We start from the raw sequence: 16,521 nt of genomic DNA, 5'->3' as shown, positions 1-16,521 counted from the left end.
AAACCTTTAATACAAAATACTGTATGTTCTTGTATTGCAAAATCTCGCTCGTTTAGAACAGTCACTACACTCCTGCCGTGTCAGAGAGAGAACCATTGTCTCAATTGTGATGATGTGATATGTGTGTATACTATATGTACTTGTATTGCAAGACATTGCTTATCAAGTTAAAATTTAATAAAATGTTTTTGCTTGTCTTGCAAAACACTTGCTTACCAATTTACTTGCAATCCAAGGTTTTACTGTACATACCGTATTTTTCACTCCATAAGACGCACTTTTGTCCCCAAAAAAGTGGGTGGAAATAAGGGTGCGTCTTATGGAGTGAATATAACAAACACCCCCCCTTATCTTTATTTTAATCCCGGTGGTCCAGCGCGCTTTCCACGCTCCTGCCTCACTGAACGGCTGCCTCCTGACCTGTTCCTCTGCTCTCCTCCAGCAGCAACAGTGCAGTGCATGCATTTCTGGCGCCTGCCTGGTCCCACACCGCTCCTTGAATGGCTGCCATCAGTTCTCGCGGGACTTGCAAGAACTGATGGCAGCCATTCAAGGAGCGGTGCGGGACCACTCCAAGGTCACCAGTGGTGCTCTCGTCCCTTCGTACCCAAGATGATTGGCGCTGGCTTACTATATGCATGCGTTGCTGAAAGAGCCTGCCATCTACGTATGCTCAAGGCCTTCCGACTCTTGCCGAATCTCATGAGGAGAGTGTGGTGTAGTAGAGCTGCAGCCTTAGCACCCTCATGTTGTAGGTTCAAACCCTGTGCTGCTCCTTGTGACCCTAGGTAAGGCGTTTAATCCTCCATTGCCCCAGCTGCATTAGATAGATTGCAAGCCCACCATGATAGATAGGGAAAATGCTTGATTACCTGATTTGTAACCTGTTTTGAGCTTCTTTGGGAGGACAGACTGAAACATTGAATAAATAAATAAATATTCTGGAAAGAAATCAAAACAATGTTATTTAGAAAATAAGTCTTGCAATGTTAATCCAATGTCTGATAAGCTTTGAAATGTAATTCCCTGGAAATGTCCAGATACCTCTTAATGTAATTCACCTAGAAGTGAAAGACTAAGGCAGAATAGAATTCAATAAATGTAATGCAATATGTTAGTAAACTGTATATAAATTTCATATTTATTGATGTGAAATTTGGCAAAAACATATGTGTAAAGAATGTTTAGCATACCAGTTTTTGCAGAAAACCACATATCTTTAGGACTTTTTTATTTGTTTTTACTAAACTGGTAGTAGCCTTGTTAGTTGCCTAGTAGTTAGTGCAGTAGTCTGAGACCCTGGTGAACTGGGTTCAATTCTCATTGCAGCTCCTTGTGACTTTGGGCAAGTCACTTAATCCTCCATTGCCCTGGGTATAAAATAAATATTTGTATATAATATGTAAACTACTTTGATTGTACCCATAGAAAGGCAGTACATCAGGTCCCACACCCTTTTCTTTTCTATTTTTCCTTTTAATGGCCATGAACTAGTGTTGCCTTTAGTGCATGAGCATTAAAAAGAAGTACTGCTTGAGCACTTATTATTTTGTAGGCATTATGAACTCATAGTAATCCTATGCTAACCAGTTAGCATGCGGTAATGTAGCTGGGCTAATTAGGTAGCACTTTCTGCCCCTAGCCATATCCCCTCCAACAAAAATTAAGTACTTTTTAGTGTATGTTGATTTGGAACTTACCACAGGACACTTGAGCACATCGTGTGGTAAACTACTTTAAACTGTGATAAGTACCCTCAGACGGTTAGATTTTATTGATCCTAGAGAGATATATATATCTATCTATATATATAATAAAACGCTAAGCGCGCATGCGCACTCTTACCACGTGCTTCCCTGATCTGTCGGGCTGTGGCCAGCAAGAGTGTGCATGCGAGCTTACTACGTCACCACAGGCGGTGGAGGAAGCGAACGCTGAGTCCTGCCGTCGCCTTCCCAAGCCTCAACCATCAGTCTCCTTCCTGCCTGCCTGCGGCCTCTGCCCCTCACCATGGCAACTCGGCTTCACTCTGTCGCAGACCTCCAAAGTTTACGATATCCATGAAAAACGGCACTACCAGTCTAAGTTTATTTTTAAGTTTAAAGGTGTAGCAGCAGCTCCTCTCACGAGCCACACCTGCATCAGGGAAGGCTTCCGACGCAGGCGGCAATCGTGAGAGGAGCCGCTGCGGCACCTTTAAACTTAAAAATAAACTTAGACAGGTAGTGCTGTTTTTCCTGCTTTGCCCACTCTTCTCTTCACCGTTCAGACTCCGGAAGAGCTCCTCCAAGGCAATTAGCCAACTATCTGGGATGTCCACAGAGAAACAAACGTAGCAAGCCCAGTTAAACATTTGCCAAATTAGCTCCGCTCCAGCAACAGCGGAAGGTGAGTTTTTCATAATTGTGCAACCGCGGGAAGGGAAGGGGGGGGCGCCAAGGGACCAGATTGCAGGCCAGAAAGCGGGAAGGGAAAGGGGGTAGGGGAAAAGACGTGCTGTGGCTGATGCATGGGGGGGGGAATAAATGCTGATGATGCATAGGGGGCAGGGAGAGTGACAGATACAAAGAAAGACAGACAGCGGGAGGGAGAAAGAAAGGAAGAAGGACACAGGGGCAGGGAAAGAGACAGAAAGACAGACACACAAAGGGGGCCAGGGAGAAAGAAAGACAGACAGACAGACATATTCTAGTATCCGTTAATGTAATGAGCTAAAAGACTAGTATATATATATAGATATACTAGTCGTTAAGCCCGTTACATTAACGGGTGCTAGAATATATGTCTGTCTGGTTTTCTTTCTGTCTCTCTCCCCCTCCATTTCCCTGTGCAGTGCTGTCTCTGCTTTCTTCCTCATTCTGCACTCTTCCGCTATAACATTACTGCCTCACTTTTTCTCCCTGCAAGCATCTTTGCTCTCTTTCTCATCCCCAGTCTCTTTGCTCTTTTTGTCTTCTTACAGGGATCTCTGCGTCTCCTTTCTCTATATGTTCCTGATACCTGCAAACCTCTACACTCTCCTGTTTTCTCTATGCGCCTGATTCTGTGTTTCCCTGTAGGTGTCTCTTCCTTTTTTTTTTTTTTAATTCCTTCTTCAGTCTCAGTTCTTCTTTCTCTGAACATTCCTTCCTCAGTCTCTCCAACTGTAGCTCTCTTGCCCTCTAAGCCCCTGCTGTAAGTGGCTGTGCATGTCGCTCCTGCTCCCCTCTCACTGACCCTTGCGACTGCATTATTTCTGTTCTGCCGGCTGGGTTTCCATGGCAACCCTGCTGGCTAATGCCCCGAACTCGCGCTTGGTTTTCACTTACAGTGATCGTGGTCTCCCTGCTCCGCGTTTTCATTGTCAACCGGGAGCCTGGACTCTGAGGCGAGAAGCTGCTCTCAATTTCTGCCATGTTTGTGCTCCCTTCGACGAAGGCCCTGCTGCTACTGTGTATGAGTGCAGGCAGGTGCTGGGAAGCGCTTAGGTAAGGCTGACAGGCCTGAGCTTCGGCGCTGCTGGCAGAAGCTGCAAATGCTTCCCCACACCTCCCTTCAAATCAGCGCTGAAACGTGTGCACTTAACCCCGTAATTGCCCCAGCACTGCTGCAGAAAACAGTCTTGGGGGACTCACAGTTTATACCTGGGGTCCGTGAGTGTGGGGCCATTTTCTTATTTCCTCCCAAGCTAATAGAACCCTAAGCACGCATGCACACTCCTGCCGGCCAGGGACCTACGGATCACGCAGATAGGAGTGCGCATGCAAGCTTAGCGTTTTATTATAGTAGATATAGATAGATAGATATAATTTCTTTCAAAATTCTGTTGGAAAGAATAAAGAACTGCAGATAGATGTGACCAAAGTTGGATTTATCATCCAGTAAAATTCCTTAGAAAAATATTGATGAGCAGCACCAGTTATCCTATTTAGACTTTTTAAATACTGTATTTCTTGAATTCTTATTCTCTCTCTTGGTATTATTCAAAGTTTGATATTACATAATTGTTTCAGATTTCCTGTTTCTATTTTTAAAGCTTGGAACGGAAGCTGAGAGCAGTTAAAGCATCCTTAAGGAGGTTTCTGCTACACCGATTACGAAGGGTTTGTCAGAAAACATATAACTTCAGGATCCAGAGATTTTTAAAGGTGCCCCAGAAAAGAAAGATCCAACTGCAGGAAAAGTCCAGAGCCAGAATTTTTCCACTCATCAAGACTTACTGCTTTCAGCACATCTGTGCAGGCATTTCAGAAAGCACTGATGGTACTCATTTGCAGAGCTGTTCCAAGGTCTTGGAACCTTCACATAAAAGTCATAATACTTGTGTCACAGCAAAGCCTCTTGCAGAGATAAAAAGTTTGGTGAAAGTTAATGAAATGGTGATATCCAAAGGAAATATTAGAACTAAACCAGATGCGAATAGAGATGAGATTGATTATATCTTTGCCTCAATGGATGTTTAATAAAGACAGATTTATGATAGGATTTAATTGTTTTTTTAAAGCATATTTCATGATATTTCATTCTCTAAAGCAATAGAATCTTACGAAAGCTATCAGGGCTCTTCAAATGAAGAAAGAAGATTACTTTTATTGTGTGACAACTTTTAAAAGTAGTAGTGTACTAAAATGATTTTTGTAAAAGTAGAGCTTGCATTGTTTAAATATTAAAATTGCTATTTTAAAATATTTTTCCCAAGTTTTGTGATGAGATGTTTGATCCTCTTTTTGTCCATTTGATTGGGCCTACCAACTACTTTCCACTTAAGCAATCTGTGTGTAGCAACCCTATTATCACTTGCCCTAGTGGTTAGAGGTAGACTCTTGATTCTGTGGCCACAGACTTGTCCAAAATGTTGGAACGTATTGAGAGAATTTGATCTGGGCCTACATTTTCAGCCATTGCAACACCAGGTGACACTCAATAATACCATGTAGCAGGCCATGTAACACTTTGGGCTGTGGAACCCACATGTAGTCCTTAAGTAGTTGTATGAATACAAGCAGAGCAAACTCATCAAATCAACATACTGGAACAGAGAGCAACACTTTCAAAATATTTAAGGAATCCTATTGGGATATAAAGTCTTCATTCAAACTGGCAATAAGGTGGTAACATTAAAACAAGGTGTGGAACTCGGCTATTTCTCACTGAATGACCCTAAGGGTCACTTTTACTGCAACTAAGTCTGTGGTGGGACTGCAGCTTTTTAACATACTAGTATTTATCAATGATCTAGAGATGCAATAAAGCAAGATAACTTTATCCAGAACTTATCCAGTGAAGATTTGATGTAGAACCTTCTAGCGGAAATGAAGATTGAAAGCCATTGGGTAACATTGCTGAGTTCCAAGGAATAAATAAGCTGTGTTGTGTTGACTATTTGATGCTTTTCTGATATTAAGTAACTGAATATACTCATATAAAGGGACTTAATTTTCTGCACATCTGAGTTGGATATATAAACTTAGCACTTAGAGGTAAGAGGTTAATTCTGTGTACACTGATTTGCAAAAGAACAATAGAGCTAAGGCCTTTTTTCAACTCTATATATTTTATAGCATTTTTGCTTTGAAGAAGCTTGTGATTGCAGACACACATTCACAGTTTAGAGAAATTCAAAATCAAGCATAATAAACATACTGTATACTACAATACACATTGTTTGATGCAGTTAACAGTTCTAATATACTAAACATCTTTCAGCACAAATACAAAAGAATAGAAACATAGTAATCAGTACTCCTACATGAACTTACAATATAAATACATTTTCAGATTTTTTTCTAAAATGCATATAATTTGATAGCATGCCATGTAACACCTTATACACAACGCAGCCAAATTTAAACAATGAACGGGCTTCATGAGGAAGCAATGAAGCTGCCTGTAATAAGATGACATATAGTCTGTTTACCTCAAACCAAAAATAAAGCGAGCAGCCAAATTCTGAATTGTATGGTGCTGAGTAAAGTGTTCCTAAGGGCTAAAAAGATATGCAATATTACAATAATCAAGAATGTATTAGAGATTGAGAGAGAATTTGAAATGAAAGGGCATCAATATAAGAATGGGTGGATCGCAATATCCAGAAGGCAGCAAATCCCTTCCAGACAATATCTGTGCTTGCATTGTTAATTTCTTATCTAGCGTCACCCCCAAAATCTTGATGGGTAGATATCAGTTAGAAGGAACATCTTCACATGCTCAAGGCCCCTCAACAATACAATCTTCCTTAAGATTTGAGGGATTAGCAAAAAAAGAACTTTGTTGAAGCAGGGTTCAGCTTTAACTTATATTCCTCCATCCAGTGTTCCACCACTCATACAACTTCAACAATTTGCCCTGTTTCTTGAGGAGGTATATACATAGGTGCCAGCTCTGTGGATGCCCAAGCAACCTCAATATTTTTTGCAGCACTGCTCAGACAGAGCTGAAATCTTCCCAATGTAGAGTTGCAGGGGAAAGCAGGAAGCAAGGTTGTGTCTCTGCAGCTACTATTCCTGTCTTTTCTCTGTAGCCCAGTGTTGCCAGATACTTTTTTTTATAATCCCGCCCAATTACCTTGAAAAAACAGCCCAGTGTATGAGCGGGTGCTGAAATGTTCTCAGCCCAACTAACTTCAGTTGGGACAGTCTTCACAAAGTAGCATCTGAACATACAGAAGATGCAAAACAAAATTCCAAGCCACAAAAGCTTTTTAATCAGATTCAAATTGCTCCACAGATCTGAAAGATCCCTACAAGTAGGGGATCGGACAGTGGCGTACCTAGGGTATGATTTGTCTAGTAATTTGATAGCTATGATTGTCCTGCTGTCTTAGAAATAAGTCATTTTATTCTGTTAATAGTCTTTAAGCCCGTTACATTAACGGGTGCTAGAATAGATGTGTCTGTGTTTCTTTATCTCTCTCTCCTTGGCCGCTGTGTGTCCTGTCTCCCCCCCCCCCGAGCAAAGATGTCTGCCCCCAGCACACACTTCCCCCCCAAGCAGCCCCCTTTTCCCTCTCCTTAACTGTCTCTCAATGGCCCTCTTCTGTCTTCCCCCCCCCCCCAAGAGCAAAGCTGTCTGTCCCCAGCACACCTCCCCCCAAAGCAGCCCCCTTTACCTCTCCCTATCTCTCCATGGCCCCTTCTGTCTTCTCCCCCAGAGCAAAACTGTCTGTCCCCAGCACACCTCCCCTCCAAAGCAGCCCCCTTTCCCTGGCCCCCGGTATTGATCTGCTTCTTACCTTCCCTCCATCCCGGCGTCTTCTGGCCTGCTCCTCTTCAAAGCAGCCTGTGATCTTGGTGGCCGGCTTTAGCGAACCTCGCAGGCCGCTCCAACTCTGTAGCACGTTCCCTCTGACGCGATCCCGTGCGTCAGAGGGAACGTGCTACCGAGGTTGGAGAGCGGTCTGCGAGGTTCGCTAAAGCCGGCCATCATCGCAGACTGCTCTTTAGAGGAGGATTAGCATCAGTGGCAGCGGCGAGTGAGAGCGGAAGGTGTGTTCACTGCCGAGGACCGGGTAGGGAGAGAGCTTGCCTGGCTTCCATGGTGAGTGAGGGCGGGAGGAGGGGAGTGGCCAGAATGTTCCCTGCCGCCGGGTTGGAACACGGCCATGGATCACACACCACGGCGGCAAGGAATATGAAACCCTAAATGCGCATGCGTGCTTAGTTTTTTACTAAATAGGATTTTAACTGCATTCTATATATTTATGTGTTATGGTTTCTTCATGTTTGAATACGATGTCTTTTTTATATAGTTTAAAGACAATAGATTGTTTTCAGTCCAATTTTTTATATGCGAGTTTGCAAACCATTAGTATGTATAATGTCTTCTCATTATTACATTGTGTCACATACCTCTTCATGTTTTCAAAATCAGACACGCACTGTGGTTTCTTTATCCTATTAATTTTTCATTCTTATGGCTTCTCTTAGGCATTTTATAGATTTCTGTGCTTAATCTTATACTCTAATACAGTGGTTCCCAACCCTGTCCCTGTCCTGGGTTTACAGGCTAGCCCTAATGAATATGCATGAGAGAGATTTGCATATAATGGAAGTGACAGGCATGCAAATCTGCTTCATGCATATTCATTAGGGCTGTCCTGAAATCCGATTGGCCTGGTGGTTCTCCAGGACAGGGTTGGGAACCACTGCTCTAATACACACCATGGCACTTTTTCTTCTCGGCCTTTTTTGGCACATTTTTTCCTCTTATGTCTCTTGTCGATGTTTCAAGCCTCTCTATATAGCATGATCACACTTGGCTCACTTGTTTTATCTTGCAGTCGAGTATAGACACTAGTATGCATGCTCCAGATTGGCATCACAGTCACTTCTTATCTTTCTATCTTTTTATCTTTCTCTTTATCATTATTCATCATTACCTCTTCCTTTTAGGACCCCTGAGGAAGGTGTGTTCGCTGAAACACGTACCGTGTAGGGTCCAGTTGGATTTTTATCACTTTTTTTAAATCATTGTACTTTTTTAATTGAATTCTCATGGTTTTGGGTTTGTTTTTTTTTACTTATAATGACTGGTGTTGCTATTCAACAAATTACGTATAATTGGAAAAATTGGAGTAGATTAAATTATAATTTCTGGTGGAATTCCTTTTGTCAGGTTTATAAAATGGAGAGATTTATAGCAATACAGAGTGGTTCTTTCAGGAAATTTCAGGATGTGTGGGAGCCATTTACAAAGTATTGTACCTATTAGATGGCATTTTATTTATTTACTTTTTTTCCCCCCCCTTAAATTTACAAGTTCGATTGTGAGGGGGAGGGAAGGGTAAATTTATATTACATATTGTATAAGGTATTGATTATATGATAAGAAAGGGGGAGGAAGGGTGGGAGTTAAGAACATATCATTTGTACCATTGATGATTATTAAGTGATATAATTATTGTTAATTTGTTTGAATATATTGTTACACTTATTGTAAATTTGAAAATGAATAAAGAATTTGGAAAAAAAGAATTTTCATGTTTTTATAAATTAGTGTATAATAAATTATCTCCAGAATATCTGTATCCACAGTTTTTTGTTTTTGTTTTCATTAGTGTATTGTTTTCACTGGATTATTGGGTCTCCCCATTTTTCTTTGTTGTACCTAGGGTATGTGACACCCACGGCTGATCATTTTTGTAATACCTCCCCCTCCCAATATAAAAAGGGATTGGAGAAGCACCCCTTAGGAGCTGCACCCTACTGCACCCTTTGTCTCCAAAATTTAGTTTTAAAAAATTTATTAAAATTTGTCCAATAAAAAGATTACCTTATTTCCATTTTCTGTCTATAAATGTTTATCAGTACAGCTACAATACTATTTTATTCTAAAGCAACAAAAAATATTTTTTTTCTACCTTTTATCATCACTCTCCCTTTTTCTGTGTCCCTTCCATTTTTCTCTTTCTGTCTCTACTCCCTTCCCCATGCTCTGGCATCTCTCCCTTCTTTCCTTTCCTCCGTCCCACCCCAACTCACCCTATGGTCTGGCATCTGCTTCTCTTCCCCCATGCCCTGAGATCTCTCCCATTCCCTCCCTCTCTGATGGTCTGGCATCTCAGTCTCCTTACCTCCCCCCGGCATCTTCTCTCCATTCCATCCATCTCTCCCTCCTCCTCTATACTTTGGTATCTCCTCTCTTTCCTTTCCCTCCCTCCCTGTTCTGGCATCTCTGTCACCTTCCCTTCCCTCCCCATGCCCTGGCATCTCTTCCTTCCCTCGAGGACCGGAGTTGCCCACCCCTGGCTGCAGGGGAAAGCAGGACAAAAAGTTGATGTCTCCTAAGCTCTCCCTGATGTCCTGCCTCTCCCTGCAGCCTACTGGTTAGCTAAGGAATGTCTGAACCATAGGCAATGGAACACTTTTTTGTTTTGGGGGGCCCACAAGCTGCACATCAGGCTCTGCCCCAGACCCTGCCCCCATAATATTACTAATTGTAATACCATTTATTCCATTCATTTTTCATATATACACACAATATAATCTTATTAACAATACATAATGGTTAACCACAAAGTTAAACTACACAAAGCACACACTATGTTTCTCAACATTCATTTCTACTAGAACACCTGGACTTGTCACACAGATAACCCCTATGCAAATACAGGACCAGAAACTAAAGTACTAATATATACAAACAAAACCCTAAGATGCAAGACTGCATGCAGTACAACCCCCAGAGAAATAGAAACAAATGCATTTCTTCCTGAACAGTGCAAAACATAGATAGCAGATGTACTTTCTCAAAACTGACACAATTCAATCACTAAATTGAAAATAAAATCATTTCCCCTACCTTTGTTGCCCGGTGATTTGGGGTTTCAAATCATCTTTTCCAGTCTGGCTGCACTTCCTTCTATCTGCTCTCTTACTGTGTATCCAGTGCCACCATATCCATTTGCTGTTTTTCTCCCCTTCACTTTCTGCCATACATCCATCTTTAGCATTAACTTTTAACATTCAACTTTCTTCCATTTTTTTGCTTCTCAAAATCTACTTTTCCATGCCTTCTCTTCCCATCTATCCATGTGAACCATCTCCTCCCTCTTTCTTCTCCCCTATTCCCATCTATCCATAAGGAACATTTCTTATCTCTTCCCTGTCGCACCCATTGCTATGCACTATCTCTCCCCTTCCCCTCCATCCCTATGCACCATCTCATCCCTCTCCCATGGTCAGACATCTCTGTCTTCCCCCCTCATATGGTCTGGCATCTTCTCTCCTTCCCATAGCCTGGAATCTCTCCTTCCTTGGTTTGGCATCTCTCTCTCCTTACCTCCCTCTTCCCGAGGTCTAACCTCTCTCCTTTCTGCGGTCTCTCCCCTTCTTCCCTCCCATTCGGTGGTCAAGCATCACTCTCTCCTTCCCATTACAGTAGTCTGATATCTCTCCCTTCTTTGGGTCATCTCTCTTCCCTCCCAGTGTAACATTTCTCCCTCCCTCCTCTCCACCACAATCATGTCCAACAATTCTCCCTCTTTCTTCCTTTCTCTCTTGCCCTCTAATGCCACACATCTATGTCTAACAATTCTCTGTTCCTTTTGCCTCCCCCACCGGCAGCATTTATTTCTCTTCCCCACTACACGTGTGCAGCATCTCTCTTTTCCTCCTTTCCTAACCCCCACCTGTGCATTTGTCATTCCCAACCCTCTCCCAGTATGTGCAGTATCTGTCTTTCCCAAACCCCTCCCTGTCTTCTCAACTCCCTGAACCCAGTCTCTCCCTGCCAGGCTCTGCACCTAGCTCCCTTCCCTCCCTCCCCCTTCAGGCACTGCACCTAGCCCCCTTCCCTCCCCGTCAGAATGCACCCAGCCCCACTCTGTCAGGTGCTTTACCCAGCCCCCTTCCCACCCTACCCTGTCAGACTCTGCACCTAGCCCCCTTCCTTCCCTCCCCTGTCAGACTGCACCCATCACCCTTCCTTTCCTCCCGTCAGACACTCCTCGGCGCTCAGCGGCTTTGACTGGCTCCTGTGAATTCTCGGGATTGTTTATGAATATTAAACAGTTCTGGTCCCTTGGGGCATTCTACTACTACTACTACTAATAATAATAATAACAGTTTATATGCTGCAGTACTGTGAAGTTCTATGCAGTTTAAAAAAGATTCAAAGAAGGATACAAATTGATTGAACTTAAAAGAGGTGAAAGATGGTTAGTAGGTCAAGAGAACCGTTATTGAGGAGGAGGAGATGTACAGGTCAGCTGTCTAGATACTTCAGGAACAGATGTGTTTTTAGGCGCTTCCTGAATTTCTCATAAGTAGTGGACGAAAGCAATTGTTCTAGATCTTTACCCCATAATGCTGCCTGATGTAAGAGAAGGTGATCATGGTGTTTTTTCAGTTTACATCCTCTAACTGGGGGACCCGAAGTTCGAATGTGAGCTTCTCTTGTGTTTGTTGGCTGAGAAGGAGAAAAGGTCAGTTATGTATTTAGGGGCTAGTCTGTATAGTACTTTAAAGCAGAGGCAGGCAAACTTGAACTTTACGCATGCTTCCATCAGTAGCCAGTGCAACTGTCGATAGTAAGGTGTCATGTGATCAAATTTCTTTAGCCCAAAGATTAGTCTGACTGCTGCTTTTTGCATCAATTGTAAACGTCGCATATTCTTTTGGGAAATTGCTAAATAGGCGATGTTACAGTAACTTAGTACGAGGGATTGTACCAGGATTCTGAATGCTGATGTATCAAAATATGATTTAATGGATCTAAGTTTCCAGAGAGTGAAAAAACCCTTTCTGATTAAGGAGTCCACCTGGTCTTTCATGGTTAGGCATTGATCCAGGATTACACCTTCATGGTAGACTGAATAGGGTAACTAAGTTTATTGATGCATAGTGGTGTTTTGCTGTCAAGCGGATGTGGTGAAGCAAAGAAAAATTTCATTTTTTCTGAATTAAGTTTGAGCTTGAAGTCAGTCATCCATTGCTCCATCAAATTTATAGCTTCAGATGCCTTGGGAATAGTTCCCGAGATAGAGTTAGCAAATGGGATGATGATTGTAAAGTCATCTGCGTAACTGAATAATTTTATCCCTAGCTTGGTTAATTGCACACCCAGTGAGGACATGTAGACATTGAAAAGCAATGGGGATAGCGGTGACCCTTGCGGCACACCAGAAGGATTGCTCCAGGTATTGGAGAGATCATAATTGAAACGTACCTGATAGGTACGGGACATAAGGAAGCCACGAAACCAGTTCAACACCTCTTCCCTGATATCGATAGCGTCCAGGCATTGTAGCATTTTCCCATGGTCTACTAGATCAAAGGCAGAGCTCATATCGAATTGCATGATCAGAGCATTGAGGCCCTTGCTAAACAATAGACGCATATTATCTAAGATAGCCGCAATTACTGTCTCCGTACTGAATAAAGGTCTAAAACCAGATTGGGTTTCATGTAGAAGAGAGAACTGATTAAGATATTCCATCAACTGGTTGTGTACCAATCCTTCCATGATTTTTACAATAAATGGAATGGATGCTACTGGTCTATAGTTGGTTACTAGAGCTGATGATTCTTTACTATTTTTAGGATTGGGGTTATTGACCATTATTAGTGAGGAACTTCCCATTTTTTAGGTTATGGGCTAAGTAGTGCAGCAACAATAGTTTAAATTCTAATGGTGCCGCTTTCATAATTTCCGGGGGATATGAGTCCAGAACGCAATGTAATTTAGAATATTTGTTATATAGTTTGATATAGTTATTCCATTCTAAGTCTTGAAAGGAACTCCAGATCATATCTGCTGGTATTTCATTTCCTTGTATGTGAGTTATTTGATGATCGCTAGGGTCATTTGTTGAACAGTTGTTTCTTAGGTTTTTAATTTTTAAATCGAAATGTAGTGCTAAATCATTCGCGGAGGGTAACTTAATGTGTACGGGTGAAGTGTAGTGAGTGGTGTCGAATAAATTCGTGATCAAGTTAAACAGCTCTTTTGTATTGATTCCTTGAGAAACGTTGCAAGATAAGTTGATTTTAGTGGAGTAGAATGCTTTACATTTGCCTTTTATCAGTTTGTAGATTTTTATGTTAGCTCTCCATTTGTTGCGGTCTGCCAATTCTGTTTTTTTTCCAAATTCTTTCCAGTCGTCTAGCTAGTTGTTTCGTTTTTAGAAGTTCGGTGTCAAACCATTTGTTATATTTGTTTGCACTACTTTTGCTATTACATTTAGGGGCAATTTTATCTAAAATGGATGTGCTGGTTGTTGTCCAGTGATCCCAGAAATCGACTCCTTCATCTATCTCCGCTTGGAGTACATATTGTGACCCTTTTCCATGCAGACAGCTGACCATTTAGTTCTCTTTCCTGTTTAGCCAGTTTGCAATCCACAAAATGGTTTCTTTATCAAATATGCACCTATACTGTATAGAGGCGCAGAGTTATAAAATTAAAGTGTTTATATACTCGAATATAAACCGAGATTTTTGGTCCAAAAAAAGGCCCAAAAATGGGGGTCTCTGTTTATGTTCGAGTGGTGTTTCTATACTCCTTTTTCAAGCACAGGTGCTGCTTTCTTACACTCCCACAAACCTTCCTCGTTGAATGCTCTCCTGCACTCTACCCTGCCACCGCCAGTGCTGCTTTTTATATGTCCCCCAGTGACTGCTGTTACTTTCTATGTGCCCCCTGCCAATACTGCTTTCTACCCTTCCTTGATGATTGCCGATGCTACTTTCCCTTCCTGATGAACATCAATGCTGCTTTCTATTTGCCTCCCCTCCCGATGTGGCCACATTCTTTTTATCATCTCCAGCTGATGAAAACAAAGGGATTCTAGCTGACAGATATAGTAGTCAAAATTCACCTCAGTCAACACCCAAGAGATCTTAAGCTGGCTAAAGAGAATATCCAAAAAGCATTGTTACTTAGATTTATGCCCAGCTAACCTGCTAAGTCATGCTCCCCTCCCCCAATCATATGCTATGGTTCACAGACCTAGTAAACACATGCTTAGAAAATGGACTCTATCCTCAAACAATATTAGCTCTAGTGTTGACACCCACAACAAATCTCGACCTGACTAAAGTAGAAAAATTCAGGCCAGTAGTGGGGATTTCATGGTCTGCCAAACTACTAGGATTCAGTGCTGTGCCTGAAGCCATGTTTCGATTTGTGGAATCCATCTGTTTGGTCTATGAATTTAGCTAGTTACTAACATCTGCAATTTGACACTTCAGCAGCTTTCAGTGCAATGGACCTATGGGAATTGATGCCCCAACTCTATTCATTTATACTGTCTACTAGGGTGCTAGAATATATGTACAGATGCCCCATTCATTTATACTGTCTACTAGGGTGCTAGAATATATGTACAGATGCCCCAACTCTATTCATTTATACTGTCTACTAGGGTGCTAGAATATATGTACAGACTTAAGAGTTAAAACAATTTATTGAAAACTTACCATGAGAACTTTAATATCCATTGTATTTTAATTTATTATAAGTTGTTCTATTTTTCCTATTTGTTGTTGCATGTAGTGGGCTTAAGAAATTTTTTGACTTCCCATTTTTCCAGCAGATCTCTTTTCCACTGGGGCATATAGAGCTGTTGTATGTCTGTATTTTTTTTTTTTTTTTTTGACTGTCTGTCTCCTTGGCCGCTGTATGTGTGGTTTTTTTTTCTTGTCCATTTTTAATTTTTTTTTTTTCCTGTGTCTCTCTCTCATTGACTGTTGTTTTGTTTTTTAATTTCAATCTGTCTCTCTAATCCCTTGTCCTTCTGTGTATGTTTTTAACTGCCATATTCTCTCTATATCTTTGACCGCTGTCTGTATTTATTTATTTTGGTCTTTCTCCTTGGCCGCTGTATGTATATTTTTTATTTTTATATGTGTCTCTTTCACCTTGTCCACTGTTTTTTGGTTTTGCTTTCAATCTGTCTCTCTATTTCCTGTCCTTCTGTATGTGTATTTAAATACCATCTACCTGTGTTTGCTGTCTCAGTAGCCTCCTGTCCTGTGTGTGTATTTGAATGCCATCTATCTGTTTTTGAGTGTTTGTGTAACATATTTATGTCAGTATGTCAGGTTTTGGGGTTTTTTCAATGTCTCTCTCTGGCCCCCTGTCCTTCGGTGTGTGTTTGGAGATGTGTCAGGGGGCTTTTGGAATATTCCCCTTCTTTCACCTACCTTTTTTTTTTAAATAAGCACGGAAGTTGCACAGAGTAACTTCAAAACGGCACAAAGTAAGTAGTTTGTAGTAAACTGGCACAGATTAAATCGTATAAACTCTTAAATCGGCTCAGAATGAAAAGTGTAGGGTCAACCGCTACTCAACACTCATTTGAAAGCGTAAGTTCATGCTTCGAACATGCATACGTTCAAAATTGTTATGCTGACTGTCGAAGGTGTTCTAAGAAACTTGCTTGCAATGTGATGGCAACACAGCTCGACTCTGCTTGGTAAACTGAAATGCTGCTGCTCTGAAGAAGAATCCTGTGTTTTGTCATGCATGCACTCTTTATGCAAAGGAGCAGGTTATCTGAGTAGGAATTTCCCTTCAAGGCAGTGGCATAGCCATGGGGGAGGGGGGGGTTCAAGGGCTGAAGTCCCCCTCCAAAATTGGGTGATGTGTCAAAAGCGCGCGGGGAGCGAGAGATAAGCTTCCACCGCCGCTTGGAACTTGAAAAGAACTCCACAAAATCATACTGTGCAAGCCACATTCGGTGCCACAATTTTGGGGTTCATAGTCAAAAGCGTGCGAGGACAAAGGCATGCCGACAACTGAGCGCGGGCACGCTTTTGTCCTCACGCGCTTTTGACTATGAACCCCAAAATTGTGGCACCGAATGTGGAGTTCTTTTCAAGTTCCAAGTGGTGGTGGAGGCTTATCTCTCGCTCCCCGCCTGCATGGGTTGATCTTAAAGCAACACAGCTCAACTCTGCTTAATAAACTGAAATGCTCCTGCTCTGAAGAAGAAAGAAGGGGGAGGAGGGGCCAAGGGCTGAAGTCCCCCTCCAAAATTATGGCACCGAATGTGGTTTGCAGAGTATGCAGTTATGGGAGCCAGAGCCGGCAAGACCGCAC

General features: G+C 42.0%; 1 protein-coding gene across 5 annotated transcripts in view; it reads left to right on the top strand.

Moving 5' to 3' along the window:
- Nucleotides 1-4,667, top strand: part of NEPRO (nucleolus and neural progenitor protein) — a 280,012-nt gene extending 275,345 nt beyond the window's left edge. For 4 of the 5 annotated variants that reach the window (XM_033949209.1, XM_033949208.1, XM_033949210.1 and 1 more), the window contains exon 9: nucleotides 4,016-4,667. In XM_033949209.1, coding sequence (XP_033805100.1) covers nucleotides 4,016-4,442 — 427 coding nt within the window. In that variant the 3' untranslated portion in view covers nucleotides 4,443-4,667. The remainder of the gene's footprint in view (nucleotides 1-4,015) is intronic. The other variant, XM_033949212.1, reaches the window with a different exon arrangement.
- The last annotated feature ends 11,854 nt before the right edge of the window (nucleotides 4,668-16,521 follow it).

Source organism: Geotrypetes seraphini, chromosome 6 (genome assembly GCF_902459505.1).
Source record: "Geotrypetes seraphini chromosome 6, aGeoSer1.1, whole genome shotgun sequence".
NCBI classification, from domain to species: Eukaryota; Metazoa; Chordata; class Amphibia; order Gymnophiona; family Dermophiidae; genus Geotrypetes; species Geotrypetes seraphini.
This window is presented reverse-complemented; position numbering and strand designations above follow the sequence as displayed.